A 27,901-nucleotide genomic window follows, 5' to 3' on the forward strand; every position below is an offset into this window, starting at 1 on the left:
TTCTGGACAGGCGGGTGGAGTTATTGCACCTTTCCCTGCGTGGGAAAAGTGCAATAAGAGGCACCTTTTTAAGCCGGTAAATAGCAGGAAACCCTTAGAGTTGTTGCATAGGTCCTCTCGAAGCGACACTGAGACCAGCTTTATAATTATGCGAACCTGTGTGCGTCTAAGAAGCTACAACAAGGTCGGAACGTCCAGAAAAAAGTCCTCCTGCGGTCCTGATCCGAGAGGAGGAAGAAGAGGAGGGAGGGAAACAAGGAGAGGATGAAGAGCGGCGAGTCTGTCTGTGTCGGGGGGGTTCAGAGCGTGTTGCAGCCTTCCTCCTGGGAGGGATTGATGAATGGTGGAGGTGAAAAGGATGATGGGAGGTTTCCATTAAGAGTCAAACGGCGGCAGGGGGCTCTCGGGGCGAGGAGACCCGCCTCTGCTCGGCCTGCTGTTTGGTGAAAAGCGTAAACGGAAATGACCATAATGAAGAAACTCCGGAAAAATAACTCCACCTGATTCTTTCATGACCAGTGGAAACGTGATTCGACGCACTCTCAGCGTCGGGGGGCCACCGCTAGGTTACCATGACGCTGCTTCAAGAGCATTTGGACGTTTAACGCATCTACCACGGCGGTGGAAACGACACGATTTTAAAAAACCAAAATCAAAATCCCATTTGAATTTAACCTCCAAGTTCCAGTCTGAGCATATAGCCGGAGGCTAAAAGAGGAAAAGCAACTCGCGGCCCAGTTAGAAACAGACGGGAACTCTTCTGATTTTACGCTTCATTTAAACGTTTTTAACGCCACCTCTTCTACTTCCTGGGAGCTCTAATGTCATGTGTTTTTAATTAGAAGCAGTAAAATAACCCAGAAACTGCTTATATTTATGCTAAATTTGCACATATGCCTCGCTTTTATTCTTCAATAGCAGGAATAAATAGTCGGTATGGATTCCCTCCATATGTGCAGAAATTAAACCCCCTTTGTCTTCAAGGTTTATTTGGATTCTAAAGTGTGCTATAAGTTTGAAATTCTCTCATGCAGGTGTGTCTCAGTGGGGTGGAGGGGGTCGTTAAATGCAAGAGATGGAGGGGCTTCTTCCAGTTCAGGTGAGGTGTGGCAGGGAACGGCAGGTAGGCGGCGCTGTTGCCCTCTTATCCAGGGGTGGGGTGGAGGAGAGAGGAAAGGAGGAAGGAGCTCAGAAGTCTTAGTGGGTTGGAGAAGGCGGGGGTCTCCGACTGCCGGGGACACACAGACACAGAGACGGGATCAGGGGTCAGATTAGAAAATTCCGAGCTCTTTTTTATGCGCGCATGTTATTCATGTTCCAGGGCCCCGTGTGTGAACTCATGCACATCCACAGAAATACGGTTCAGACAACCACCGACGACATACGACACATGGAGGGTCCTCAGCCGCTCAGGTCACATGACCTGACCACACGCGCACGCACACACACACACACACACACAGAGGTGTGTTCCCATTCCAGTTCACACACGGAACATTGAATTTGTCTTGCAAGGCCCGTGTTAGAGTAACATGCACTTTTATGGGTTTATATACGGAACATCTGGGCTCGAGCTATAGAAATTTAGCTGTGTTTACATTAGGGCACTGAAAGTGTCGTCTTTAGCAGGTTTGGAGGTGTTTTCCTGGGAAAACGGTTCAGTTGAGAGACAGTAGCTGCGTTATAACCTCTGATACCAGAAGATCAGTGCGATAAAAACAACAGATAAAGTTTGGAATGAGAGGTGGGATGTGACACCAAATACTGGCACACGCACACACACGCGCACACACACACACAACACAACATTACACATGTGTGTTTTGAGCTGAATCCTGTCACGAATCTCCTTCAGATCACACAGAGACACATGAGCGACACCATTCCTAACACAGATGCAAACACACACACGCCATCTGAAGTGGGTGTGTGTTTTTATTTCCCCATGCAGCATTTTGGGAAGAGAAAATGAGAGATGCCAGGATGAGAAAGGAGGAGAGTGGCGATGCCGATGATGGCGGACTGCCCACAACATACCGGAAACGTTACTCCTCATTGGTCAGTGATAGTGATTCTGTAAGAGGAACGGTAATCGTGTGCGGGGCGGAGGTGAGGTGAGGAAGAGAGGGATGAGGAGTGTGGGGGAGAGAGAGAGAGAAAAGAGAGGGAGGGCAAACAAGTTAGAGCGCCGGTCAGGTGTGGCTGCGCGACTTCCAGGGCGGAGAGAGGGAATGTGATGGGGAAGGTCAACATCCAGGACGTGGACGGGTGGCTTTCCGGAGCATTTCTACACATCCAGGGTTTGCTCTGGAAAGCTCTATCCCGACTTGCTTACAGCACATAGATTAGTTATTTAGATGTAACAACAGGTGTTGGAGTCCATCAGGCGCCGTCTCTACGTCTAAACAGGGATCTACTCCTCTATCACTGTTGTTTACCTCCTTGATCCCCTCATCCAGGTGTCTTCACATCCCCCTTAGTGACACAGAGGAGCCACACTTAAGGATGAGCTTTGCATTCACAGCTTTTATCCTACCTGTGGTGTTACTTATCGGCCAGGTCGGAATATTCATGTAATCTTAAAGATTTTTGTGTCCAATATCTCCCCCCAAAAAGAACAACCTGGCTCAAGCTGGACGGTGTAGCCGGATGAATAACACGACAGGTAATGCGCACGCGCGCGTGCCAGGAAGGTTTCGCTCACCTCGGCACGCTGGGGGGCGCACGGTTAGGCCGGGAGGGCACGTTGGGCGGCTGGCCGCTGTAAGGGTCTGGAGAAGCGCCCGGGCGAGACGGTACGGGGGGTCCCCCGGCCGGAGGAGGTCCTGGTGGGGGCCCGCGAGAGACTGGGCGTGCCGGAGGTCCTGGTGGAGCCCTGCGGTTTGGAGTGGGGCTGGTGGCCGGAGATCTGGAGGAGGAGAGGACGTCTTTCTCCTTTAATTCCTTTTTTTTTTTACTTTATACGGATTGATTTCATTTCCATAGGTGCCTGTGTGTGTTTACGCTGGATATATGTTATATGGGGGCATCTTAACGCATCAACTACCATCATTAGGCTTTAGTGTTTACCCCAGGAAGCTTGTTGTTGTTATTTCTTATTCCAGAGGGGTGGAAGCTTATAAGAGTACTTCTCACTGTTTTTTGGATATATTTATGTCTTGTGTTGAATGTTTTTTGTCTTAATTTATTTTACTTTTGTCTTTCATATTCAAAATAAACTTGAATCCATCCATGTTTAGCCATCATTTCTGCCACAATCAGTTCCACCTGTAGCTCCCGGTCATCAGCCCAATCGCACACACCTGTTCTCCCAGTATTTAAACCCCTGATTCACACACACATTCTGGCACAGTGTTTTTCATGCCTTACTAACCAGCACTCGTCCCTGGACTGATTTCTGTCTTCTGTCCCAGCCCCTGTAACCTCCTGAGTCTCTGTCTGCCCCCCGCCCGGTTCCCCTCTTACCTTCCCCCGGAGCCGCCCCGCTGCACCTGCAGCCAGGAGTCATCCACCGGCGGCGGCATGGAGGTGCTGACGGTGGTGGTGCTGATATCGCCGATGATGCTGAGGGCCTCCTTCAGGGCGAAATACATCCTCAGCATCTCGTCGCGGTGCTGCGCCTGCTCCTGAGACTCCTCCATCAGCGTGTTCTGGTCGCCACAGGAGTACAGCTGAGCCAGCAGCTCGGCGTTGATGAAGTCTTTCGTCTGTCACAAAAAGGTAAACACAAATGTGAAATTATGGGGAGGAACTCCCCACCAAATACCGGCGGTTGTGGACCCACGTTGTTAATCATGAGGTGCATGATGGTCTTGGGCATCAGGTCGCGCACGGTCTTGTTGACGATGGCCATGTAGGAGTCGACCAGGTTGCGGATGGTCTCCACCTGACGCTCCAGCTGAGGGTCCATGCTGTGCATCAAACCATCAGTGCTGTGCTCGTCACCGCCGTCGCTCTGAAGGGGAGAAAATGAGCGTCAAACAACAGTCGCTTTTTCTCCCATGTATTTTTAGCCAGTTGAAATTTTAATTCTACCCTCCTTGGCTGTAGATACTAAACTGTCGTCTACAATTAAGACTCACAAGAAACTACTATTGAGTCAAGCTTAAATGTGATCATGATGTGGGACAGTAACATACCTTTCCTTCCTTCTCCTTTAGTGTCAAACAGCAATGAAGAAAACATTGAAAAAGGACAAACGCAGAGTCACAAGAGAGACTTGACAACGGCGGACAGACAACAGGTAAACATCACAACAGCCTGCCAGTAGTTTTAAAGCTTGTAAGACACGGCAGCGGGCGCACGTAAAATCTCACCGTGACCCTTTCGGGATAAACTCCGGCTCTGAGGAAAGACGCCTTCCAGGCATCCACATCTTCCTGACTCTCACAGGCCAACTCCAGCTGACGATAGTCCTTGTAAACATTCCTGTCAGGCCAAAATCAAAGCGCTTGGTGATTTTTATTTATTTATTTTTTCCCATGAAATAAAACCAGTCAGTCTACAACTGCAGTAATTATTTCCCTTTTAGGTTTATTGCTATTTTATTCCCTGTGTTTGCATATTTATACCTAACTATGGAATCTATGTAGGTATACCTCTGTTCAGTGTTGAAGAGGGCAAATATATGCTTGCTGGACATGAAACCCTTCTCCACGTCACGCAGCTTCAGGTTGTCCACTTGTAGCATGTACTTCTTCTCCTTCTCCTGCAGGGGGCGACAGACCAACACAATTATTGTAACGCTCGAAAAGAGGCGATTTATAAAAGCTGATTTTGTTCTCCCAAGTAAAAAAAGTGATCTTAACAACATTTGTGGTTCCAAGTAAAACAAGCCATAATCAGAGAGATCAGGGTTGCCACGTGATTATGTGTCTATTTCAGCATATTACGGCATTAAGTCGAATGACAAAACAATTAAATTGTCCAGGGTAAACGGGAGTAGATTCTGAAGTTTTAAATCGACAATATATGAGAAAGAAAGAAGCAACACAAAAGACAAAGAGGGGATGAATGGAAAATTCATGCTGTAGTGCATTCAGCCCCCATCTGTGGTTTTGATTACAGTTATGCAGAATAAAAAAAAAAAAAAAAAAAAAAAAAAGCCAGTAAATGAGAAACACACACACAGAAAGACGGAACCTGCATTCCACCGTTGAAAGGTTTTGCACTCCAGACTTGCAACTATTTATGAATCAGTGAACCTCAAAGTAAGTCAACTCATTCTGACACACGCCAGCACCGTCCCTCCTCTGTCCCGGTGTCTCGCACGCACGCGTACACACACGCACACACACACACACACACACGCAGGCACGAGTGGTTCAGTCTCTGGACGTCTGTTCTTACAGAAGATCCTGCATTTGAATGTTGTGAAAATTCTGACAGTAAAGTTTCTTTTTATTATAATAAAGACGAAACACCAATTTTAGAGTTGATTTAAACATTAAAGCGCACACACACGTGCACACGCGTGCATGGCTTGCTTTAGCTGCAAACACCTTTGAGTGAAGTCTCTAACTAACCTCAAAACCATCTGGATAGAAAACCACAGACCTGCCCTGCCCAACCAAGTGTGTGTGTGTGTATGTATATATATATCTTGTGTGTGTGTGTGTGTGTATAAGAGTGAGAGAAATAGGAAGGATCTGGTCCTGTGTGACCTCTTATCAAAGGATTTATGAGCTGCACTGCCAAATGGACTCATCATAAAATCACACACACACACACACACGCACACACACACACACACACACACACACACACACACACACACACACACACACACACACACACACACACACACACACACACACACACCCTCTTTACAGAACAAAATGAACCCGAACAAGCAGTCTGCGCGCTGACACGGTCTTTTATTGCAGCGCCATCTCTGCTCAGCGTTTCTTCATCTTTCCCCTTGTCCTTTCTCTCACTCCCCCCCCCCCCCCCCCCTCCCCCCCCATACCACCCCAACCCCCCCATCCCCTTCTGTCTGGCTTTCCCCTCTCACTGTGAGTGAGCAACCTTGGACCAATTCTTACATTTTCCTCTCCGCTTGCCAGTAAATCCAGTAATTTTTTTTATTTAATTTTTTTGAAGGGGGGGGGGGGCTTATGTGTGATTGCGTGCATGATGTGAGAAAAGTAGAGACAAAATCAAGACTGAGTGCACCGACAGGAAAGAGACAAATATTGATATCATGCACAGGTCACATTTCTGGAAAGTTGCTCTCTGTCCTGTGTGTGTGTGTGTGTGTGTGTGTGTGTGTGTGTGTGTGTGTGTGTGTGAGAGAGAGAGAGAGTGATAGAGAGAGAGAGAATTTAAGTACTTTGCCATATGCTCCCATAAAAGCTGTCTGCAAGAAGTGGGCAAACATGTATGTTAGGGCACACACACACACACACACACACACACACACACACACACACACACACACACACACACACACACACACACAGACCTAGGCATGCATGTTGATGCACACCTGATATGCTCCACGTCATGCATGTGCATGAGCATTTATACACACAGGGAAGGGTGTTCCTGAACACACCGCCGGTGCGGTATGGACCCGTGATGGCTAAACCACTCCTGGTTTGTGAGGAAACTTCCTCTCCGGTCGTAACGGCGTGCGCTACAAGTGGGAAGGGGAGGTTTGGAAATGTGGAACAAATCCTGTCAACATAAAGGAGCTGGATTTTGAGGGAAGGAAGCAGTTGACCCGAGCTGGAGCGAAGAGACTTTGTGGTATTTTGACGGTGCATGTTTGGCCCGTTGACGTTCGCAGTATTAATCCAGTGAGTTTAAATGAGCGATACCTGCGTTTAATTTCCACTCTGTGGGCGGAGTTTGATGGTTGGGTCCAAGATCTCGGTCCGGTTACACATCCTGGGTTTGTCCCCCATGCACTCGCACTCCGTGTTCAACCTGTGGCGTTTGGGGCTGCGTGCGAGGCGAGTTTCCATGGTTTTGTTTTGTTAGTGAGTAATGGCGGGCTCATTATGAAGAAGAAAAAAAAAAAAAAGGTAAAGGAAGTTCACTCCTGGATTCATGAAGCCACTTCACCATCCAGCACCCCATCCAAGAAAAATCTGAGTCTCAAACATGATTCCAAAGTGCAGATGAAATATGGCCTCCTTTCCTCCCTCCACACACACACACACACACACACACACACACATAGAAGGAAACACTACAAAACATAAACACACACCTGTGGTGATCTTATTCAAACTGTATCCAGTTAACACTGAAATAAATCAGATTTCTCTGCTGGGGGAAACCAAAAAAAAGGGTCATTCGAATGTTGGTGTGTTGGTACATGTGTGTGTGCGTGCGTGTGTGTGTGTGTGTGTGGTTCTGTGTATCTTGATGGGAGGCTGATAGAAAAGTCCTGGTGACTTGGGCCGTGCATCAAAGGGCTGCAGAGAAGCCGCACGGCATCTGGGAGCAATAACGCTGCCTCTAACCCTTCATTACCACAAAGAACGGGCCCTGGGTGGCAGCCAACGGCAATTTTCACAACCCTCCTCCTCCTTGCCTCCCTCCGTCTTTCTTTCCCTCCATCCTCCTGCCGTTTCCCCATTGAGATCTCGCTCTTAAACGCAGACGTGAAAAAGAAAAGCTGGAACTCTTACGGGGAAATGTTTGTCCTAGCGTCCACATTCTAATCTGCACCAAATTAAATTAAGTGATATCTTCAGCGCACGTTATGAGACGTCTGGGAAACTGTATCTAAAGGCCCCGAATTTGACTTTGGGTTTACTTGGTTTTATTTATGGAACCATTTAACAGCGAGAATAACGACGGCCAGATTGGAGCCATTTCAGGGAGGGGAAAGCTGCTAATGACTCACATATAAAGTTACGGGGTCGAGCGATAGCGCTGGTAACAAATCACGGGTGTCGGCGTGGTTCACATGTGGCGGGGAAGAGACACGAGATAACGCCGCGCACGCACACGCGCTCCTCTCGCTGCGGACCAACGTTCCGGGAAAATAAACCGGCTCTGAAATATGAAGTTTCGCGAAGGATAGAAAACAAATGTCACATTTTCGTCCTCTGAGAAATATTCGGGTTGACATATTTAGCTTGGCTGCTTTTTCGCTGCTTCGCCGTCCTCCCTCCCAGACGTTTAATCCCAGCCGACTACGCTGATGCTACAAAAAAAAAAAAAAAAATGGAAACGACAGCCGTGGCGAGCGCAGACGGAGGCCCGATGGTCAAACCCGAGCTGGCGTTGCGCTGACACCTTCCTGTTTTAGAGGCTAATTGGCGGCCGGTTAATGATCCGCTCTGTGGACGCTCAGTCTTACAACCCGGGGGCTCCGCAGGACGTGTGATCAATCACCCTGTGACCACCAAAGAGTGAAGGACGGAGGGGAAACGGACCGTAGCCCGCTAACCACATAAACATGTGAAAATCCCCACATGTCCACTGATGAGTGCAAAAAAACCCCCCCAATACCTCTGTGCTGTTTGGGATCTTTGACGGTGGCTCGAAACACACAGAAGATCTCAAAGTCCTTCGTAGAAAAGGGTGAAAGCCGTTAAAAGTGGAGGCAACCTGCAGCGGGGGAGGGGTAAACCTGGAGAACCTGGGACACATCTGAGGTGTGATGATGTCAGAATGCATGAGCTAAAGCGTTAGCATGTGGTGCGCGGTTCCAGGCAGATAAATGCACGGAAACACAGATGCAGCCGCCACCGCCGCTCAAAGCTGAATCGAATTTGGGCAGAAAAACTAGAAAACGAATCAAAGGAGGAGAAAGGTTGTTTGGAATAAATACAGAAGAAGTAGCCGCACGTTTGAGTTCACTGCCCAGGCTAGAAAGCACTGCGGCAGTTTGCTGAACACCCTGTAAAACAAATGCAGCCGCCTGTCAAACATTCCTCCTGTGGGCCTGCAGAGTCTCACGTGCGCGCGCCAAAATTGCAAACCAAACACACGCACGCGCTCGCGGGCTTTGTTTGTCTAATGATTTTTGTATTGACGTTATGCTCTGGAAAATTTGGGGAACAATCAAGGTGGGGGGGGGGGACAATTTACAGAAAACAAAACATGCATTAGTCATTTAACTCATCTGGGCAGAGGGATCAAATGAAGGATCCACAGATGACCTCCGCAGCTCTCGCTTCCCTTTTACCAGCTCTTCACCCTCTTTTCCAGCCCCCCCACTAGACTCTTCCTCTTTTGCCCTCTTCCTCTCTCTTCTTCTTTGAAGAGGAATAAAGACGAGATAAGAGGATTTTATCTCCGACTCTGATATTTGCATTTTAAAGACAGCGGAGATAGACGCCTGTTATCTGTGTGTGTGTGTGTGTGTGTGTGTGTGTGCGTGTGTGCGTGTGTGCGTGTGCGTGTGTGCGTGTGTGTGTGTGTGATGCCTAAAGCTCTTTGAGGTTTCTCCAGTCTTTCTATGGCCTCAGATTTATCGTCACGCGTCCGTCAGTCAAACGTTGAAGATAATGTAAATGTCTGCCTATGTGCTGAGTGGCGCTCTGTGACATTTATGTGTCGTCTGACAAGAAAAACACGATAAATTGTGGCCTTCGGGTGTGACAGCTGACGGGTGTGAACTCGGGGGATCGCGTTCTGGGTGTTGAAATTGATGGATTTGGCTGGTGTGTCACACACTCGTAAATAAATCTATAGGCTTCAGTGATGACTTAGCATATAAAACTCTTAATCCTGAGCTAATTCTCACTTTTCCTACACTTTCATGTTACATTTCAGCCCCTGTTTTTGGGGGGATTTGCTTCCCCCCTCCTCTGCTCCCACTCTCCCTCCAGCTCTCCCAGTTCCTGCTGACTGGTCTCTCCTGGGATTGGGCCTGCTTTGATTTGGAGCTCAGAAACCGTAGCTAAAATAAACAGGCGGCCTCGGCTACCTCTGCTCACGCACACGTTCACCTGGAATCAGTAGAGGAACGTAGCTGCCTTCACTGAAGGACAATTTGAGGTATTTGTATTAGAAGATCATTTTTCTGCCACTTCAAACGTCCACTTTGCTACATTTTGCGAGACACTCGATATTTATTTACCCTGTTACTCATTTAAGGCCTTTAGTTGGAGGCTTGCTCTGCAGAGCCCATGAAACACCGGAGAGCACTTTTAGGCCCCTTTATAGGATTTGACTGCTTGGATCATATGAAATAAACCTTTTTTTTTTTTTAGAAAATACAATATTCACAATCTTCTAATCCGCGTTCAAAGCAAAAAAAAAAAATCTACTTGAATTTGCTTATATTACATTTATGACTGACTTTTATGTTTTACCAGGTAATTTTACAACTCTTTTTTTTTTTTTACTTTTAGTCTTTGAATAAGAGTTGAGGTGGTTTTTACGACATTTCATGGAGGCACTGATTACCCCCGTCTGGATGTGAACGTTTATGAGCGAGGGAAACAAAGAGGGTGAAAGAGGAAAACTCCGACTACTTTATGTTTCAGCTATGAATCACACACACACACACACACACACACACATCTTTTTTCGCTCTGGTTCTGATTTACCAGTAGTATGTCACCCTTCACCGGCACCCCCCCCCCCCCCCCCCCCCCCCTCGGTGTGTTGGGAAGGCTGCGGAGCTGCATAAAGGGCCCTTTATTCGAGCCGGACAGGGAGAGGAAATCAGCTTTAGAAGTAAAAACAGAGGGAGCAGGAGAGAGATGGAGACCACAGGGCTGCACATCTGGAGTTATTACAAGGCTTCCTCCTGCTCGCCAAGAAAACGCAGACATTCCTGCCCTCGCTACAAAGGCCATTGAGCCTCTTCTCCCGACCAGCCCCACTCCTACACGCACATCCATCACTGATAAACCGCCTGTACCAGAAGCAGGGATGTGCGAAAGTGCCGGGCGGGAGGCGTGCACGGCCTCCCCGGGAGCGCACGCGGGCCGATGCGCGCCCCTTCGCCGGGGCAGCCGAACGTTACGACGCGCAAGAGCGAGGCGTCACACTTCCTGTTCAACTCTGACCTGCCACTTTCTCCAAGAAAGACAGCGAGGAAAAAAACATAAGAGGGGGGGGGGGGCAGAGAGAGGGAAGGAGGGAGAGGAGAGGAAAAAATGGGGGGCCGGCGGGCTCCTCCTCCTCCTCGCTCCATATCTCCTCTCTCTCTCCCTTTACTTTTCTCCTTCTGCTTCTCCAAGGGGGGAAACTTGATGGCCAGTCCTTTGCCACGTCGCGCCTCCAGCCGGTCCATTTTGCTCACGTCCAGGAGCGACGTTTTCGGCTGTCTCAGAAGCCGGTCCGAACGCCGCCGCCCGGTTCCCCCGTCGGAACGACGACGGCGGCGGTCTGGATTTGGGGAGATGAACTGAGGGCAGCTGGGCCAGACGGGAAGACGGCAAACATCATCGGAGATGTGCCAAAGAGATGTCGTCTTCCAGGTATTCCCTCCAGCTCCTTTCCTGTTTAGCATGTGAAGAGTTTGGGTTTTCAGGGGCCTCTGCGGGAGGTGTTGTGTATACTCGGAGTATTCCGGAGCGTCTGGTTTGAAATGTAGTGTTTTTAGATTAAATCTGGCAACTTACATGATCGTATGCTCTGCCTGACAGCGGGTGGGAGCAGGTTGTACTAAACGGGACGTTTGGCGCGGTGATCTTTTCAAAACGGTTGTACACGAACGCCTCAAAAGAGGCGATCAGAGCTGATTCAATCAAGGATTTGGTTCATGGAACGGATGCGTTTCAACACCTCTGCACCGTTCCCAAAAACTGCCTGGTGTTTTTCCTGCGGGCTGGAATGCAGATTCTCACAGCAGGAAACAGGAGGGAATGTCATTGAATCTGCCTGTCAGTGGCTAACACATCTGTCTAACCTCTCCTCCTTCCCCTTCACTCCCCCCCTCCCCCCTCAGCCATCCTCCAGCCCTGCGCGGATCATCCCCCATCAGCACTTTGTAGCGTGACTCTGGAGTCCCAAACTGAAGTGAGTATGAAACCCGTGATTGAATCTGAAGGGACGGTTGGCGCCGAGCTGACCCGCGACGCCACCGAGGACAAAGGTTCTCCACCCAGCCCGCCTGCCCAGTGTTCAGACTACCTGTTCAGGAAGTAGTGGTTGTACAGTAGTCTGCACATTGGTTAGGCTGGCCCGGGTAAGCGCAGGACGAGCTGGGAGGTTCCTCTGAGAGGTCCAGAGGCACAAGAGCGTCAGGACGCGGGAACATGCAGCACCACCCTTGTTCCGGTCCAAAAAAAAAAAAAAAAACCACCACAGATGCCCGGCACCTGGATTTATTAATGAAAAAACTAATTGTTAATTGTTGTTATCGTACTGTACCTTGATTTATTGTAAAAAGAAAAAAAAAAACAAAGCAAACTCTGAAACGGTTGGAATAAAAGGGATGGAAGTGTGGTTGATGTCGTGGTTTCTGTTAGAAAGGAATTTAAAACGTCCACTGCCACCTAAAAATAGGAAAAATGCTCCATTCTCCTAGAAAACACTGCTTTTATCTGAGCCCCCCCCCCCACCCATCACATACCAAAGTGTGCAATTATGCTTCTGCCTTCGCTGCAACAACTTGTGGCCGCTTCACCTCAAATGACCAGATAATTTGCAGAAAGGCAGGAAGCCGCCATGCAAAAATATTGAAGGAGCAGCTGCGTCGCCGTCCCAGAAAAAGGCAGAAAGCGGCTTGTGGCTAAAGTGTTTGCAGGTGACGTCATGTGAAAAAGTTACAAGTTTAGCCCCGTTCCCCCAGCCCCCCCCCCCCCCCCCTGCCGCCGCTGATCGTCTTTTCCATTATGTTTTCTTTTCTACCTGCGGCAGGGCCACGGTTTGTTTCCGAGCCCGGCTGTCTTTGATAAAAGCAGACCGCAGCGTGCCATTTTAAACTCCTCCTCGACTGCAGCAACTCTTCCCATCACACAGCATCGTCTGAAAAAAAAAAAACCCGCAAAACCATCCTGTTTCCATTTACAGCCCTACCATCGTGTCACAGCCCCGGGATCACGGGTACGCGCAGGGTGGGGGGGAGGGCAGGCGTGCGCGGACACAAGCGCTTCTGGTGAGCACGTTGAAAAGCGGCGGTCTGCTGTTTCTCCCCAGGATGTTTACAGCTGGGATCACCAGGCAAGTCTGGCTTTCTGGCAGCTTTACAACAGGAGGAGGGAAACCCAGACACACACGGATCACTCAAGATAGCAAAGGTCTACCTGTGTGCATACATGAACTTCTGAACACGCGTGTGGTTGAAGTCTCTAAAGTCCTGGTTCGGCGGGTCTCTCTGATTGACCCTTTTACCCTCCCTTTCTCCCAGCCTCTGACAAACACACACCCACACCCCAATCTTTTCATGAGCAACTCAAACCTTAATGGAACCTCAATTTACACCTCATCCGTTGCCATGAGCCTTAACTCTGAAATCCAGTGGAAAAGTCATGGGGTTCAAAATTCTGGCTCCAGAAAGTTGGTTGGAATTCCCCCGAGTTGTGCCCCACATGTGTAGGAAAGCACACGCACACACACGCGCACACACATGCACTAACCAAAACATCCTGGCAACCTAAGTTAGGCTGAAAGTTATTATTAGTCAAGGGTGGTGTGTGTGTGTGTATGTGTGTGTGTGTGTGGGTGTGTGGGTGTGCGCTGCGGCAAGGGTTTTCCCCAGGACGGGAGGCAGTCAATAAAACTGTGTTGGACTATTTTGCAAGTTGGTGTAAGTTTCTGGCTAAAATCTGACAAAAGAATTGGAGATTAAAAGCTTCTATAGACCCAAAACCCATCTGTGTGTGTGTGTCTGTGTGTGTGTGCGTGTGTGTGTGCATGTGTGAGTGAAGAAGTAAAGGGAAAATAGTGGGGGGGGGATAATACAAGATAAATGGAGAGACAGATGAGGTGAGGGTAGATGGAAGAACATGCTGCTTTAGAGAGAAAGGATAAACCTCTGGGAATGCATATGGGAGTAATAATACGTGAGAGGAAGAAAGTAGCAAATACAGGAGACGTGAATGCAGCCCCCCCCCCAAATACACCTATCAACCCTCCCCAACCCCACACTTTCTCTGCTGCCCCCTCCCCACAATCAGGTTCCTTTGCTGTTCTGCACGCTTTGAAATTAAATGAGTTTATTAGAAGCAGCTTGTGTGTGTGTGTGTGTGTGTGTGTGTGTGTGTGTGTGTGTGTGTGCGTGTGTGTGTGTGTGTAATTGGGAAAAGGGCAGGCCGAGGGGCTCTGGTATGCACATGTGTGTGCCAGCTTTGGCGTCCGACACAGTGGGGGGTCCTGACTTTTTGTGAACGGAGTTCTTGGTACCCTACACACACACACACACACATACACACACCCAAAACTTATACAAACTTATGTCAGCAAGCATAGCAGCTGTGGCTAACGTCTGGAGACAGCAAGACTGTGGCTAACTCCTAATAGTTCTGGAAAGCATCCTGGGATACCACTCTGACCGGTAACAAAGAGCGCCGGGTCAGATTTTCTCAGTGGGCAGAGGATCAACAGTTGTGCTTTTGCCAGTGGGATGAACTGGAACTAATTTTGTACCAGAAAGTGGAAAAGAAACTCTGACCTTAAGGAAAATAAACCCCCAGAGCCAACTGAAATCATTCCGCTGGTATTGTGATTTGTTTATTGGCCCCCAGAGGGGCTCTTAATGCCTCAGTGCACGTTGCAGCGCAGGACGCCAATACAGATGTCCAAAATGAGAAAATGATAATGTCTTATTAAACTGCGCCATAGTAAACATTCTGGATTTATCAAATAAATGAAAAGTGTGTACGTGCTTTACGTGCGGCTCACGTGCAGCGTCTCACCTCGTCGTCTTTGTACCAGGACAGAGACTCGGCGGTGAGGACGAACCAGTACTCCTTGGCCCCTCCCTTCATGATCCCGATGTTGTTGATGGTCAGCCAGCCCTTCCTGATCACCTGAGGGAAGCACAGATGCGTCAGAATCATCACATCACTGGTAAAAACTCTCTTTTTTTTAAAAAAACCAACACCACATCTGTCAACCTGTGTATGTTAATCACTCATTCATATATGTGACAGCACAGGAAAATATACTCTGGGTCTAGTGAAGCAACACAGGGGGGATTCCTCTCGTTCTTTTTAGATCTCTTCCTCCGTCAGGCTTCATTCTTTCCACTATTCACACAGACTGAACACAGAGTTGGTGCGATTTACCTTGAACCGATCGTTAACTCCTCTCTCAGGCTGAATGAGAATTTGGAGAGAACGTTACAAAGCTGTGCCATCGCCAGGCAACACACAAGATTGTCAAGTCACAGCGAACAGCAGCTGGCTGCGGGGAGGGCAGCGGGGGGGTGAGGTTGCTATGCGGGACGGCGGCAGAGGGAAATAAGGGTGCCACGGCCAGAACGGCCCAGTGTTCCCATGCAAGGCAGCTTTTACACATCTTATTCACTAAAAGACTGATAAATGGCCGCGGGGTTGTGGAGAGGGCATGTCTATTTTAATCCTTTCTATTTAGATGAAGCTATGATTAAACAGATGAAAGCGCTTTGCCGGCCTATCAGCTGAGGCGTATTATATCTAAATATTTAAAGCCGTCCCTCCTCCTTTATCTGGGCGAATGAGTGAACACAGAATAACACGTCTTTCCATCAGCACGTCTGACAATGAGGGCAATTTTCAGCTCGGAGGTCGAGCCCGCTGTTGAATCTGGAGCACAGGAGCCACAGGGGTCGACCACATCCATCTGTAAACAGGAAGTGAGCATCGCCACGTTGTTTACACTGCGCCTCTGACCTTTGACCCGCAACCTGGGTGGCTGTTATGACTACTGACGACTGCAGAGACGAATAACCGCAGATCTGCCGCTGCTTTGGGCGACGCGGAGAGAGACAACGAGCAGGGCAGACAAAGGGAAGAAGCACTGACGCTGTGGCCATCCCATAATGCAATTACACCGTTTACATGAGTGTTTTTCCACTTTAAACTACTGTTTTTGCAAGGGGGGGCCTCAGCATCTCCAAACTGTACGTCTGTACTAAATAATTACACCACAGTCGAGCAAATCTTGTCGTGAGTTTTGAAGCGAGCGTCAGTGTGCGCGTGCACGTGTGTGCGTGCACGTGTGTGCCTGCAGGGAAGACGCAGCTGAAAACCAAAAGGAAGGGAGGCAGCCAAACACCCCCCCCCCCCCCCCAGCAACAGCCACCTGCCCCTCCAGGTACAAAGCTCATCTCACATCCGTACATTCACAAAATAAACCAACCAGGACCGATGGCACATACGAGGTCTAATGCCAGAGCTCGCCGCCACGCATGCACGGGATCACGCACGCCTGCAGCACTCGTGCACGCTACTCACCATGATCTCATCCTGAAGCAGAGAAGCCACAGACAGGAGGACCACACAGCGGAGAAGAGAAACGAGACACGGCAAACAGAGAAGTCACTCAGAGGGGAAAAACAGAGACAGCTGAAGAGAAAACGATTAAAGGAAATATAGAACACGTGCACGTGCCGCAGGAGGGCAACGGCGTCACTCGAAACCTTGCCCGAGACCCATGTGACCTTTCCATCTTGGTTGTGTTTTGTGCCGTACCTGGTTGCCAGCTGCCTTCTTCTTGTTCATTTGGTTTATCCTCTGCTGGGCGCTGCAACGTGAAACACATGACGACATTTAAAGGAGCTCCAGGTAAAAGCTAGACGATAACAGCACAACAACGAGAACTCACTTGGCAAATCCAATAAAGTCCTCGTGGTTGGTGTTCATGTAGGACAACTCGATGTCTATCAACAGCAGCACCTGACCAGGGAGAAAGCACATTCCTTTAGTTTTTGGAGCGGTTGACGCTGCGAAATCTCGGCGTATTCCGCACAATTACCTGGTCCTTAGTGCGGTTTTCTCTGTCCCTGATATGTTGGGTGACGATTCTCTCCATCTCCTCCCTCAACATGGGATACTGAGCCAGCTGTGAGCACGAAACACAGTAGGTAGGCAGGAAAGAACAAGAAAAAGAGCCGCGCACATGCCAGCACACAGTCCACGCACACTCAGACGTCCGTAAATCACTACAGTGTTTATCTCACTGAACCACAATACCACAGATTCACTGGCACGACAAAATGCAGTACAGAAACATGGCCGAAGGGGTGGCGTTGATGTCACAGACTCTGCACAACACTGCGGGTGCACGTCAATTAGCTGCCGGAACGGGCCGAATGTCGGGGACTAGCGCGGAGTCTGTGATATTACCGCACAAGAGCAGAACAAACAGTGTTCCTGGCAGAAAGAAAGCCTCTTTCCCAGTAACACTGCAGGTCTTTTTCCATGAGCTCATTCCGAACCCACGGACGCCGACATTGATGAGCCTCCAATGTGACACGTTTGGAGGAATGTGGGAAAAGAAGAAGAAGAAGAAGAAAAAAAATCACAATGCGAAAAGGGAACGTTGCGCAGTGTTCTTCCGAGTTACAATGCAGCTTCGATGGAGGTGTTGTGAGCGAGCGGATGTTCACAAAATCTGTTTCTTAAATTAAAACAAAGGACCAAAAAATTGGGAAAGCTGGATTTTGCCTTAATGACAGTCAGTTTTTCTTCTATTTCCTGAGATGAAAACTTTGTGGCGGCGGGAGCATGCTTGGTGGACTGAAACGCTGTTTGACCGCTATCATAATTTCTTGGCATTTAAAACAATAGTCCCTTTGAAATGAAACCTGTGAGAACATTTCCAGGCGCCCAGTGTTGTTGAAAAGCGATATTCTCTCCTTTAAAGCGGTAATCCCTGCTGAAAACCGCAAACGGAACTCATCGGAGAGCAAGAGTCGGCCGCCCTATTGTGCGCAATTTCTCACAGGAAGTGGACGACTTATATTTACGAAGGGGAACCTGGCTTGTTGATTTGGAGCCACGGTGGGTGTGATGACACATCTCCACTTCCTGCCTCTGGACAAAGGAAAAGAGGCCTGTTGTACTTGAAAACAGACCAACGGAAAGCTCGTATCTTGCAAAGATGCATTGTAACTCGAAGAAACGCGAAGGCTGCAAAGCGTGTTGGTGACGTACTGTAGATGGTGGCACAGAGGAAATCAACTTTTTAGCAAATGAGGCGGCAGGCAGAAGCGCTCAGGCTGATTCAGGGAGCCATGAGAGGCGGGAAGGTGAGAAGGGAGGAGGGATGATGGCAGAAGACTTCAAACTGACCCCTTTGTGGATTTTCCCAAATCCCGTTTAATGCAGTACGCTTCATTTTAAAGGTATATGTCTGTCAAAGTGAAATAAAGATATAAGCCTACACGGTGGGACGGAGAAATCCAAAAGAAGGTCACGGCTTCTTTCTAGTCATTTGCTTTGTGAGGAAGAAATTGGTTCAGAGGGTTAGAGGACGGGATGGACAGGACAAAACAGAAATAAAAGGAGGGGGGGAAGCGATGCTCAAGTATTTGTCAGTGAGTGAGAGGACTGAAAAAGACTTATAAATAAGTTTTTAGACATAATGGATTCAAATACCGAATAACATTATCTAACATGCAAGTCGAAAAGCAAAAAAAGAAATAAATATTGGTCAATTTGTTGATACGAGGCCCATAATAGACATAAACAAATAAAAAAAAAAAAAGCTTAATCAAAAGACATATTTTAACGAGAAAATCTGGAGTAAGGATAGACCGATATGTGCGGTAATGAACGGGGTATCTGAGGCAAGACATGTCGTTCGAGTTATTTAATAATTTCCCTCGTTTTTACTAAAATGATCAACTTGTCTTTACCAAATTAGCACTCTCATGCTAAACTACCTGCTAAAAATCTACATGAACATGCTAATTGATAATGCTAATGTAGTTGTTAGCGTGTTTAGGTAAAAGGTCACCTGTCTTGACTTAATGACTAAAAGTTTTAGCATTATTTTAGTCAAAATTCATCCTCCAAATACAGCCTAGTGGTCACCTATGGTACTTCAGCAAACATGACCTGTTCTGTTTATTTAGAATTTATAATAATCTCAAAAAAATAATGCAACCATACCCAGTTGCACACGGGTTTTGGAGAAAATTCCAACAGAATATGGATATTTGCGTTTAATACTGTCAAGCATTAGTATGCCACTGACATTAAACTAGAAAAGATGGGTTTTTTTAGCCTTTAGACTACAAAGATTTAAATAAATCATTGACAAAAACATCGGTCTACCCCTACCTGTGCAGCTGACACAGAAACTAAAAGTGGCAGATTTCTTTTCAGATTGTTACCTTTTGGCTACACTTTTGTATGGTGAAGGTGAGCTCGCTCACTACCATATCTATACACTTCAGAGTGGGCTCCTTCAGCTTTTGGATCTGCTTTTTCACTATGGCCTCAAAGGCCAGGTCAGGGGTGAAGAGCCCCGTCCTGCAAGGATAGGCAAGTGGCACGGGAGACAGGAGTTTAAATAAATGGATAATGGAAGGAGGAAGGGGGAAAGATGGGGAAAGTTAAAGCAACAAATGAAGACAAGGAGGAAGAGAAAAGACGGAGGGGGGGGGTGGTCAAGCACAAAGGAGGATGGTGAAAAAACAGAACAGAAGAAATAACAGAATGGTGATTTTTAAAAAGGACAAAGGGGGGAGTCATGGAGTTGGAGGGAAACAGCTACAGATGGAAGAAAATGCAAGTGAGACATTTTCCCTGGAAGCCAGTTTAAAACAGGACGGTGTTGGAGTCTCTCTCTATCAAGAGAAGACAGAAAAAAGACAGAGAAGAAGGTAGAAACAGAGAGAAATCCCAGCCTGCAATCTCCACCAGCCACAGACTCAGAGACCGGGCTGTGCACCCAGACGTCCTGCAGACACCCACAACAGATTCAGCCTAGTTCACTTTGGTTTGGACCCCACTCATCCAGCCCAGACACAGCCTGGATGCAGCCGGAGGTCTCGGCAGTCCTCTGCAGGGGGCACAGCCTCGGTCTCCCGCACGACTCGGTCCGGAACCTGAGGTCATCCCACATGGCTGCCTGTCCCACCAAATGACGGGTGGACGTCCACCGATGCAAAGGGGGAGGGTTTAAAAAGAACTGGTAACTGTTTCTTGAAGATGCAACAGTTCCCCCAGTTAAGCGTCCCGATTAACCACCAAACCCTCAGGAACAAATCGAATCAAGAAGCTCGCAGGCAGCCATTTTGGGGACGACAGCTCAGCCTCCAAACTGGTTTTCATCAGCACAGCTCTCTACCACAGCCAGCCAGACCAGCACCACAGCGGCACAGTAGGCAGGCAGGCAGAAACACCACAACCCCTCCACCCCCGCCTCTCCAGGGCCCCCCCTCCCTCCCCGCGAGGGCTGGAAAGCGCAGGGGCAGAGACAGGGACTCTGTGGATAAGGGATGAGCACAACAACAAAAGCTCTGACCACTCTTTCCTGTTCTTCTTTTACCTTCTTGGTACACTGCCTAACCGTAATGACTAGCTCAGAAATGACCATGTCCACACATTTGGTGCAAGGCTCTTTAATCTTCCCAATCTGCCTTTTCACAATGGTCTCAAAGGCCATATCCGGGGTGAAGAGGCCAGTTCTGCCCGTCAGAGAGAGAACCAGCCACGGGGCCGAATAAAGACGAGGGCGGAGGAGAGAAAGACAGAAGGAGGGACGGGCAAAGAGAAGAGTGTTAATTACAAAGAAATCGCCTCGGTTTCATTTCATCCAACACACACAAACTGGACGGGGGGTGGGGGGTGGGATGGAGCCACAGATGCAGTGTCGATGTGTTTGATGTGAGATTTTAGCGAGCAGCTTTACAAAGCTCTACTCTTTATTTGTTCTTAACCTCTACGATATCGAGATCTCGTCAACTAGACCAGGACTGATGGGCAGGATATGGGGAGAGAGATGGAAGTGAAGTTGGGGGGGTGAGGGTTGGAGGGCGGACGTGCCTGATTCCGTGAATGTTCTTGATGGCGTAGCTGATCTCCCTGCGGAGCTCTTTTTCATCAAACTCCATCTGCAAGTAGAGGAAAAAGTGACGACTGGGTTGTTTCTGCTGTGAAACACGCGACTGACTTGCAGCCTGCACGAGCGCACCTTGACCAGCTCGAACGGGAAGCGCTCGTGGAAGATGCGATTGATCCTCGCGCCGCCCGAAAGCTCCGCCGTGTCAATCTGGTCCCCGGATCCCTCGATACACTTGTCAAAGTCCACGGAGAACTGCTGCACCATCCTGCAGGCGGAGGGGCAGATAAGAGTGAGGTCCTGAGCCCTCTTTAACCAGCTATCCCAGCTCGTACTCACTGGAGCAGAGCCTTGGTCTTGCGAGACGGGTCGTCGGGTCTGAAGTTCTTGTACTCCTCCACCTCCTTCTCTATGGACAGGAGCTGACTCTGCAGCTTGGCTCGCAGAGCCGGTAGAGTGTCCCGGATGTGGTTGGTCAGTTGCTGAATTCAAGAAAATGAACCTTTAATAAAGCTTCAAAATCCAATTTTCAATCAAATGGCAGGTGACACACCTGATTGAGGACTTTCTGCAGGTAGGGGGTGCCCATACGGTCAGCCAGGTGTCGATAGGAAGGATGTGAGAGAAAGAACTTCCTCTCGGCAGTCATCGCAGCCGTGATGTCTTTCCTTCCATCGATGTCCTTCTGGCTCCTGTTGACCACACCGATGTAACCTGGAAGCAAGGTTTCAAGAGAGTCCCTTTACGACAAAGGCGGCGAAGTCCAAATGATGTTTTTGGAACTTTTTAACGTGCCCAAGTGGGATTTTTATGAACTGCAACAAGTCATATGACTGAATTAGGCGGTCGACCTCACGGCCGGGGAATTCTGTTGCTGCAAGTCTCGGAAAAGTCGGGTCAAACAGCAGGAAAGATGATATCCAGACACAGCAGGAGAGGCAGATTCGGTGAGGCAGAAACATCGATGGAGGCACAATCCTGATGGATCGATTCCAGGGACAGTTTCACACCTCCACACGTCTCACACCACGAGGAAGGAGGCAACACTCCCCCTCCAAGTGAGGGGCAGAAGCATAAGAGGGTGGGGTTCCAAGAGAAAGTCGTTATTGTTTCTTTTCTGAGCACGACTTTATGATTGAGCGTCGGATGGCTCAACGTCAACCTGTATAACTAATTTTCTAGAAGGGATCCAACTCCTTTTATCGATTCCTGGAATATTTAAGATCACACTGGAGCAGATTCAACACTCGGGCGGTAATTTAACTTGAACACGGTCTAATCCGGCATGTTGGGTAATGTTCTGGGCTTTTGGCATATCAGCTGCACTGGGGTCCCTCACGGACTTTAACCACATTTAAGGGAGGCAGCTCAAAGGAAAGAATAGAGAGTAGATGGATGAATAAACGTCTGCATGTGTGCGACTGAGTTTTTATGACGCGGCAAAAAAAAGGGGAGTCGAGGTCACACTGATCCTGTTTCACCTCTGGTTAAGTTCCCTCATGCATTACTTGGTAAAAGGCCATTTCATGCCCTATAACCAAAGCAACTGCTAGCCAGCGGCCTTGTAAAATTCGAGCATCAACACACACACACACACACACACACACACACACACACACACAGGGTAGAAGAGAAGTTGAAGGAAAAACAAAAGGACGTGGAAAATAGTCAAAAGCACATGCTTGGTCTCTTACCAAGTGCAAATGGAAAAGAAAATCACTGCATCAGCAAACTGAAATAAAGCTCAGCTCACAAGCTTCATGCGGGCTTTTTTCCAAGGCAGTGTTTTTCTCTCCCACCACCCTTTCCTGGCTTCTCCTTTATTCTCTCTGTCTGGACTTCTTATAATAACCTTCCAGCATTCCGCCGCCGTCTCCCTCTGTTTTCTTTGTCAGCCTTCTCCGCGTACAGCCGCTTTGCTTCCACCAGAGGGAAACAGCGCGTCAGGACCCTCACCTCTCCTGAGCGGAAGCAACTTATTCTCCAGGATGTCCCTCGCGTCCGTCCCCTCGTCCATCAGGTCCAGCTTGGTGATCACGCCGATGGTCCTCAAACCTGTGTGACAGAAAAATAGAAACAGTGGCTCAAACAGACTGAAATGCACAGAGAAACACAAGTACTGTGTGTATGTGTGTGTGTGTGTGTGTGTGTGTGTGTGTGTGTGTGTGTGTGAGTGTGTGTTACCCTGAGGGTCGACCTCTTTGGCAATCTTTAAAGCATCAGAGTTGGCCAGATCGGAGTTAGCCGGGGACACAGCCAGCATCAGGCAGTTGTCCTTGGTGACGAACTGCATCAGCATTTCTCTGATCTGGGCCTCAATGTCAACGGGCTGGTCGCCCACTGGGACCTTGGTCATGCCCGGCAGGTCCACCAGGGTCAGGTTGAGCACTGGGAGAAGAAAATAAAGGGGGGAATTCTGGTTGTGTTCAGCAAAGCCCCATTAATGGCGTCATACGACAGCAGAGCCGCACCATTAGGGGAATAGACCCGCAGGTTGATGGGGACTGGAGAGATGCCCTTGTTGGCCCCGGTGATCCGGTCTGTCTCCGCTTCGATCTCCTGCCGCACCTCGTCGAAATCTGTGAACTTTTTGCCCTTACAGTGGAGGAACTCTGCATATTCTAGGGGGCGGTAGAAAGGAAGAGTTTCAGTGGATGGACTATTTCCACGGGCGGCGCAATAAAGACGTTAAACGTTTCTGATACAAACTGCAGCAATCTGGCGCTTTGAGGACTTTTAGAGCCCACCTCTGCCATCAGGCAATGATCAGGCATTAAAAGTAAATGACCCTGTTCGAAAAGATTTGCAGGCAGGGCTCATAACAAGCTAGTAAAAGATAACTGCAGGAGTATGTGGGAGTTCTCATTAAAGCCGTAACAAGTCTGAAACAACAAGCTAAGAACAACCTGGAACACAAAGAAAAGCCTGCACAGATGTTTGCGTGTACCTGTTGGACAGTTCATCAGCTGCAGAACCAAAGGACGACGGGTCACAATTCCAGAGCCGCGGGGAAGGAAATCCCTGTAACGCAATGGACAGGTAGCAAGGACAAAGGTCAGGGAAGGTCGCAGACCATTTGGATGAGTATAACCGGGATCATTTTGCCTCGCCCACTGGGTCATCGCCTTCGAACGGACCGGAGATGGGACGCGTGTGCACGTGTGTCTACCTGTGTTTACCTTTGCAGACAAAGACAGCATTAAAAGCAACGTGATTTAGCACAACTGTTTACAGCTCAAGGACACTTTCACATGATGATTTAAGAGGCCTTAAGAAAGTGATTCAATGAAAATGCTCAAGTGAGGAGCTGGAAAACTGGTTTTAATTTAGCCTTTGAGGGAAATCCTTTGCTCTGATCCTGATATTTATCTGTCCATCTGCTGCTCTACCTGTGTGTGTGTGTGTGTGTGTGTGTGTGTGTGTGTGTGTGTGTGTGTGTGTGTGTGTGTGACCCTCTTTTCCAACTAGAAAAGACAGATGGCCCGAACTGCAGGTCTTTCTCTCCTCCACTATCTCCTCCTCCTCCTCTCAATCTGGCACCATAACGAAGGAGTAGCTCATTCACTACGACATGATTTACTGTTTGTTTACATCCATGTGGCTTCATTTTTACATAAACTGCACTTTTACTCAGCCAAAACAGATTACATGCTGTTACAGTGTGTACCAATGTGAGGGTTTATTTTAAATTCATTTACTTGTATTTGCAATCAGAATTAAACCTTGTTTCTTAGAATTTTAAGTGGTTTACATGGTTTAAGGTGCTGAGAATTATCTAAAGCCACGTGAACACAGCCATAACAGACTTCACCAGCATGAACCTCAGCTTGTTTCACTACTGAATGGACTTCACACACACACACACACACACACACACACACACACACACACACACACACACACTGATGCCACTGTGACCAATGAAATGGTCGGTTGTTGGATGGTGGAGATCCAGATTAAACCAAAAGATCCTCCAATAGGAGTAGTTAAAGAGGGGCCCAAACACAGATTAGCGGTAATCCTCTTCTCATACAGAATGGTTTCTCACACACACACCGTGGCCATAAATGCTTCAGTGTTAGCATTTATTCAACATTCGTTTCAATTCAATTCAGCATAATTGGCAGAAATTGAGCTTGAACAAAGAGGGAAATTAAGGAAATTCACTTGAATGTTAATTACACAGCTCAAAGCTTTAAAATGGAGAATTATTTGCTATTTTATGAAGCAATTTTCAGACTTTGAAACGTTCTGCTTCACAAAGAGTTGAAAATCGAATTAAGCTGAACATCACAGCCAGAAAAGAAGGTCATCCTGCCATTAAAAGACTCTTAAAAGACCATGTTTCTCTTCTGTTGTCTCCAGATTTCCATTTGAAAACAAGAAAAGACCCGTCCTTCGCATGGGAGAAGCTGCTGCTCTTCTTCACATGCCCGCAGCCTTTACTGCATTATGTAACACGTGAAAACCAGCAATATTACATCAAGTTAATCTCTGTGTGGGGGTGGGAGCTGCAATGGCAGAAAGGAGAGAGAAATTGAGTGTTTACATTGCTGCAAGAGCCTCCTGCCCTGAAGTACCCTGCAACATAGGGTGACTGATCTCTGCTCTACATGAGCTCATCGAAAGGAAACGTCATCTGAATTTTCCCGTTTCTGTCCTGTTTTCGGCTTAAGAAGCTGTCCAGGGTGCTGAAAATCCCCGAAACAAAGTAAATCGAGGCAAAATATGCTGATAGAATCAGCTGCATGTTATCATTTATCCTCCAGGAGGACAAACTGCACAGATCCTAAAGATCCTTCACGCTTTTTAAAAGCCATTAAGGATGGACGTCCTTGTCTCTGCCATGTCTGCCGGAGGGGCAAACACCACATTCACGATCCTCCGCTGAAATAACGCCGTCAAGGCAGAAGACAACGCGCACGCAATAGATCGCTGACAGCGTAGAAGACCAGAGTGACGTCAGTGCAGCTGCACAAACACACAAATGCAGATATTCTGCACTAACAACAGGCCGCAGCTCTGTTGCTAACGACCCGTGCGGGCTGTAATTTCCTTCCCTGTCTGCATCCTCTTAACTGCTCCTCTGTCAGGTGATGGAGCTAATTAAACACACGCTGTTACTATGGATACCACTGAGTACTGCGAAACATGACCCCGTGACAACACTAATCATGTCTGCCATATGTTTTTGACGCTCCGTGTTTGGAGATCTCTGCAAACATGATGTCATCTTTTTTTTCTTTGGGAAATTCTGCAAAACGAAGGCGATGAATTGGACGTAAATGACGAGGTTCCGATGCTCCCGCCGGACGAAAATTTTAAGATCATCTCCGCCTCGACGGGCTCTTTAAAAAATAGTGACTTATATTCAGGGGACTAAAGACACATGGGGGCATGGAGGCATTAAACAAGCATGAATGAACATCTTGCTGGAGGTTTTCATGTTTGATTTGCGTCATCATTGGGAAATTTGTGCAAACACAGCCGAGTCCAACTTGTCATTACACGTGCCAGATGCAGTGTCGTGCACCACAAACACAACCTGTAGAGAGGGTGAAACAGTCGCCTCTGCTGGCAGACAAATGCTAAACACCAGAGTGAAGGTAAAGAGGTGGCGATGCTGGTGCGTTAAGCTGGACCAGAGAGACCCTGACAAATCCATTAACAGTCTCCGAGCTGCAGCGCGAGGATACTCTTGCAGTGGGGGACCGAGCTGGCGTGGAGCCACAGGACAGCCAACAACACACGCTGAAACCAGCACAAAACTGTCTCTTCAGGGCAAATACAGGCTGGCAGGGCTGCCTGATGCTCTGCCCGGGGTCACCTGTGCATGCAGAAAGCTTCACCTGTGGTGTAAGTACTGGCAGGCAGTGGGAAAGGATGAGCAGGAAGGGTTTGGAGCTCAGATGGTCTCCCTGTCTCTCTCTCTTTGTCTCACTCTGCAAGGTCATGCTGCAGCAGATCATATTTGTTCCCCCTGCACCATCAGCTCTGACACTAGAACGAGACCTCCCTGCAGCCATGCAGAGCAGGAGGATTAAATACTGGGGATTATAAAATACTGGTAGCGCCATAAGGACATTCAAAGCAACACTGGTGTCCAATTGTGTGTGTGTGTGTGTGTGTGTGTGTGTGCAGCACAGGAAGTCGGCATCCTTGCATCAGAGTGAGGGCTGCCAATCAAGATAGAATGGTAAATAACTCTTGACGTTTGCTTTGATAACTAAAGGATCACACGCAGATTTGGTTGGAACAAATAACACTGAAGATGGCCTCTCCTATGGACTCCCAGGCTACCCAAGAGACTTGTTTTGGTTCGTGAACGCATCATTCAGCAGTGAGCCTGAACCTGGCAGGGATTTATTTAGGCCGTGGAAAATAATCTCCTCGCCTTCACACTCAGTGTATCCCCGAGATAAGACAGGTGAAACCAGCAGGACCGTCCAATGACGCCTATAAAATGTCCGTGGAGCCTGTGTTGTGGATTTAAACCTGCAGGAAAGGGGGATGGGGGGAGCTGTGACGGAAAGAAAGCGCTGGTGCGCCGCACCGGGCCGCACCGACGCGCATTACAGCCCGGAGAAAAGCTACTTACTTCCCGACGAAGTTCTCAAGCACCGAGCTCTTCCCCGCACTCTGTCCACCGACAACGGCGATCTGGGGCAGGTCCAGGTTCGCATTTTGACCGATGGCAGAGAAGGCATCCTGCATGCGGTTCACCAGAGGAATCAGGTCCTCCATTCCCCGGTTGCCCATCTTGGCGACGCACCGAGCTGTCTGTCTTCCTCCTGAAACCGGGGATGGATTTTTTTCCTCGTGTTTCTCCCTATAATCACCTCCACCCTCGCTTTTACAGAGGGTGTTTCGGGTTATTCCGGGCTCATTCGTCGGTTCTCTGCTTCACTGACTGTCAGATCACCTCGGAGAGGACTCGTCCGCTCCTCCACCGAGCACCGCAGGAGGGGAGGACGAGGATGATCTCCCAGTTCCCCACAGCCACCGCTTGGTGGTGACATTCTTATACAGCATAATGCGACCGCGT

At 48.5% G+C, this 27,901-nt stretch overlaps 1 protein-coding gene, 2 long non-coding RNA genes and 1 other non-coding gene across 14 annotated transcripts; 3 read left to right on the forward strand and 1 right to left on the reverse strand.

The window, feature by feature from the left end:
• Nucleotides 1-438: 438 nt before the first annotated feature.
• On the reverse strand, nt 439-27,834 carry dnm1a (dynamin 1a). 11 transcript variants are annotated; one of them, XR_003888823.1, is made up of 25 exons: nt 27,455-27,834; nt 23,804-23,877; nt 23,328-23,477; nt 23,041-23,244; nt 22,813-22,911; nt 21,410-21,570; nt 21,196-21,338; nt 20,989-21,124; nt 20,841-20,908; nt 20,344-20,482; nt 16,819-16,905; nt 16,669-16,739; nt 16,536-16,587; nt 16,299-16,310; nt 15,150-15,179; nt 14,778-14,891; nt 4,599-4,708; nt 4,317-4,428; nt 4,140-4,154; nt 3,785-3,955; nt 3,466-3,707; nt 2,705-2,908; nt 2,439-2,475; nt 2,038-2,074; nt 439-1,228 (listed from the first exon to the last, which is right to left on the reverse strand). XR_003888823.1 is itself a non-coding variant. In XM_029837973.1 (24 exons), exons 1-23 carry the CDS (start codon nt 27,613-27,615, stop codon nt 2,053-2,055), a joined length of 2,577 nt encoding a protein of 858 aa, XP_029693833.1. In that variant the 5' UTR covers nt 27,616-27,834; the 3' UTR covers nt 439-1,228; nt 2,038-2,052. The 11 variants fall into 11 exon arrangements, 10 of the variants coding, with proteins under 10 accessions (XP_029693833.1, XP_029693835.1, XP_029693839.1 ...); XM_029837973.1 differs by lacking the exon at nt 2,439-2,475; XM_029837975.1 differs by lacking the exon at nt 2,038-2,074.
• LOC115250222 (uncharacterized) lies at nt 11,144-13,785 on the forward strand. Its single transcript, XR_003888824.1, has 3 exons — nt 11,144-11,396; nt 11,867-11,937; nt 13,060-13,785. It is a non-coding gene; the product is annotated as an uncharacterized lncRNA (long non-coding RNA).
• Nucleotides 12,028-12,100, forward strand: mir199-2 (microRNA mir-199-2). Its single transcript, NR_105336.1, has one exon. It is a non-coding gene; the product is annotated as a microRNA mir-199-2 (primary transcript).
• On the forward strand, nt 14,803-26,283 carry LOC105416566 (uncharacterized). Its single transcript, XR_003888825.1, has 2 exons — nt 14,803-14,931; nt 25,222-26,283. It is a non-coding gene; the product is annotated as an uncharacterized lncRNA (long non-coding RNA).
• Nucleotides 27,835-27,901: the final 67 nt, after the last annotated feature.

The sequence above is a fragment of the Takifugu rubripes genome, chromosome 6 (assembly GCF_901000725.2).
Source record: "Takifugu rubripes chromosome 6, fTakRub1.2, whole genome shotgun sequence".
In the NCBI taxonomy this organism is placed as follows: Eukaryota; Metazoa; Chordata; class Actinopteri; order Tetraodontiformes; family Tetraodontidae; genus Takifugu; species Takifugu rubripes.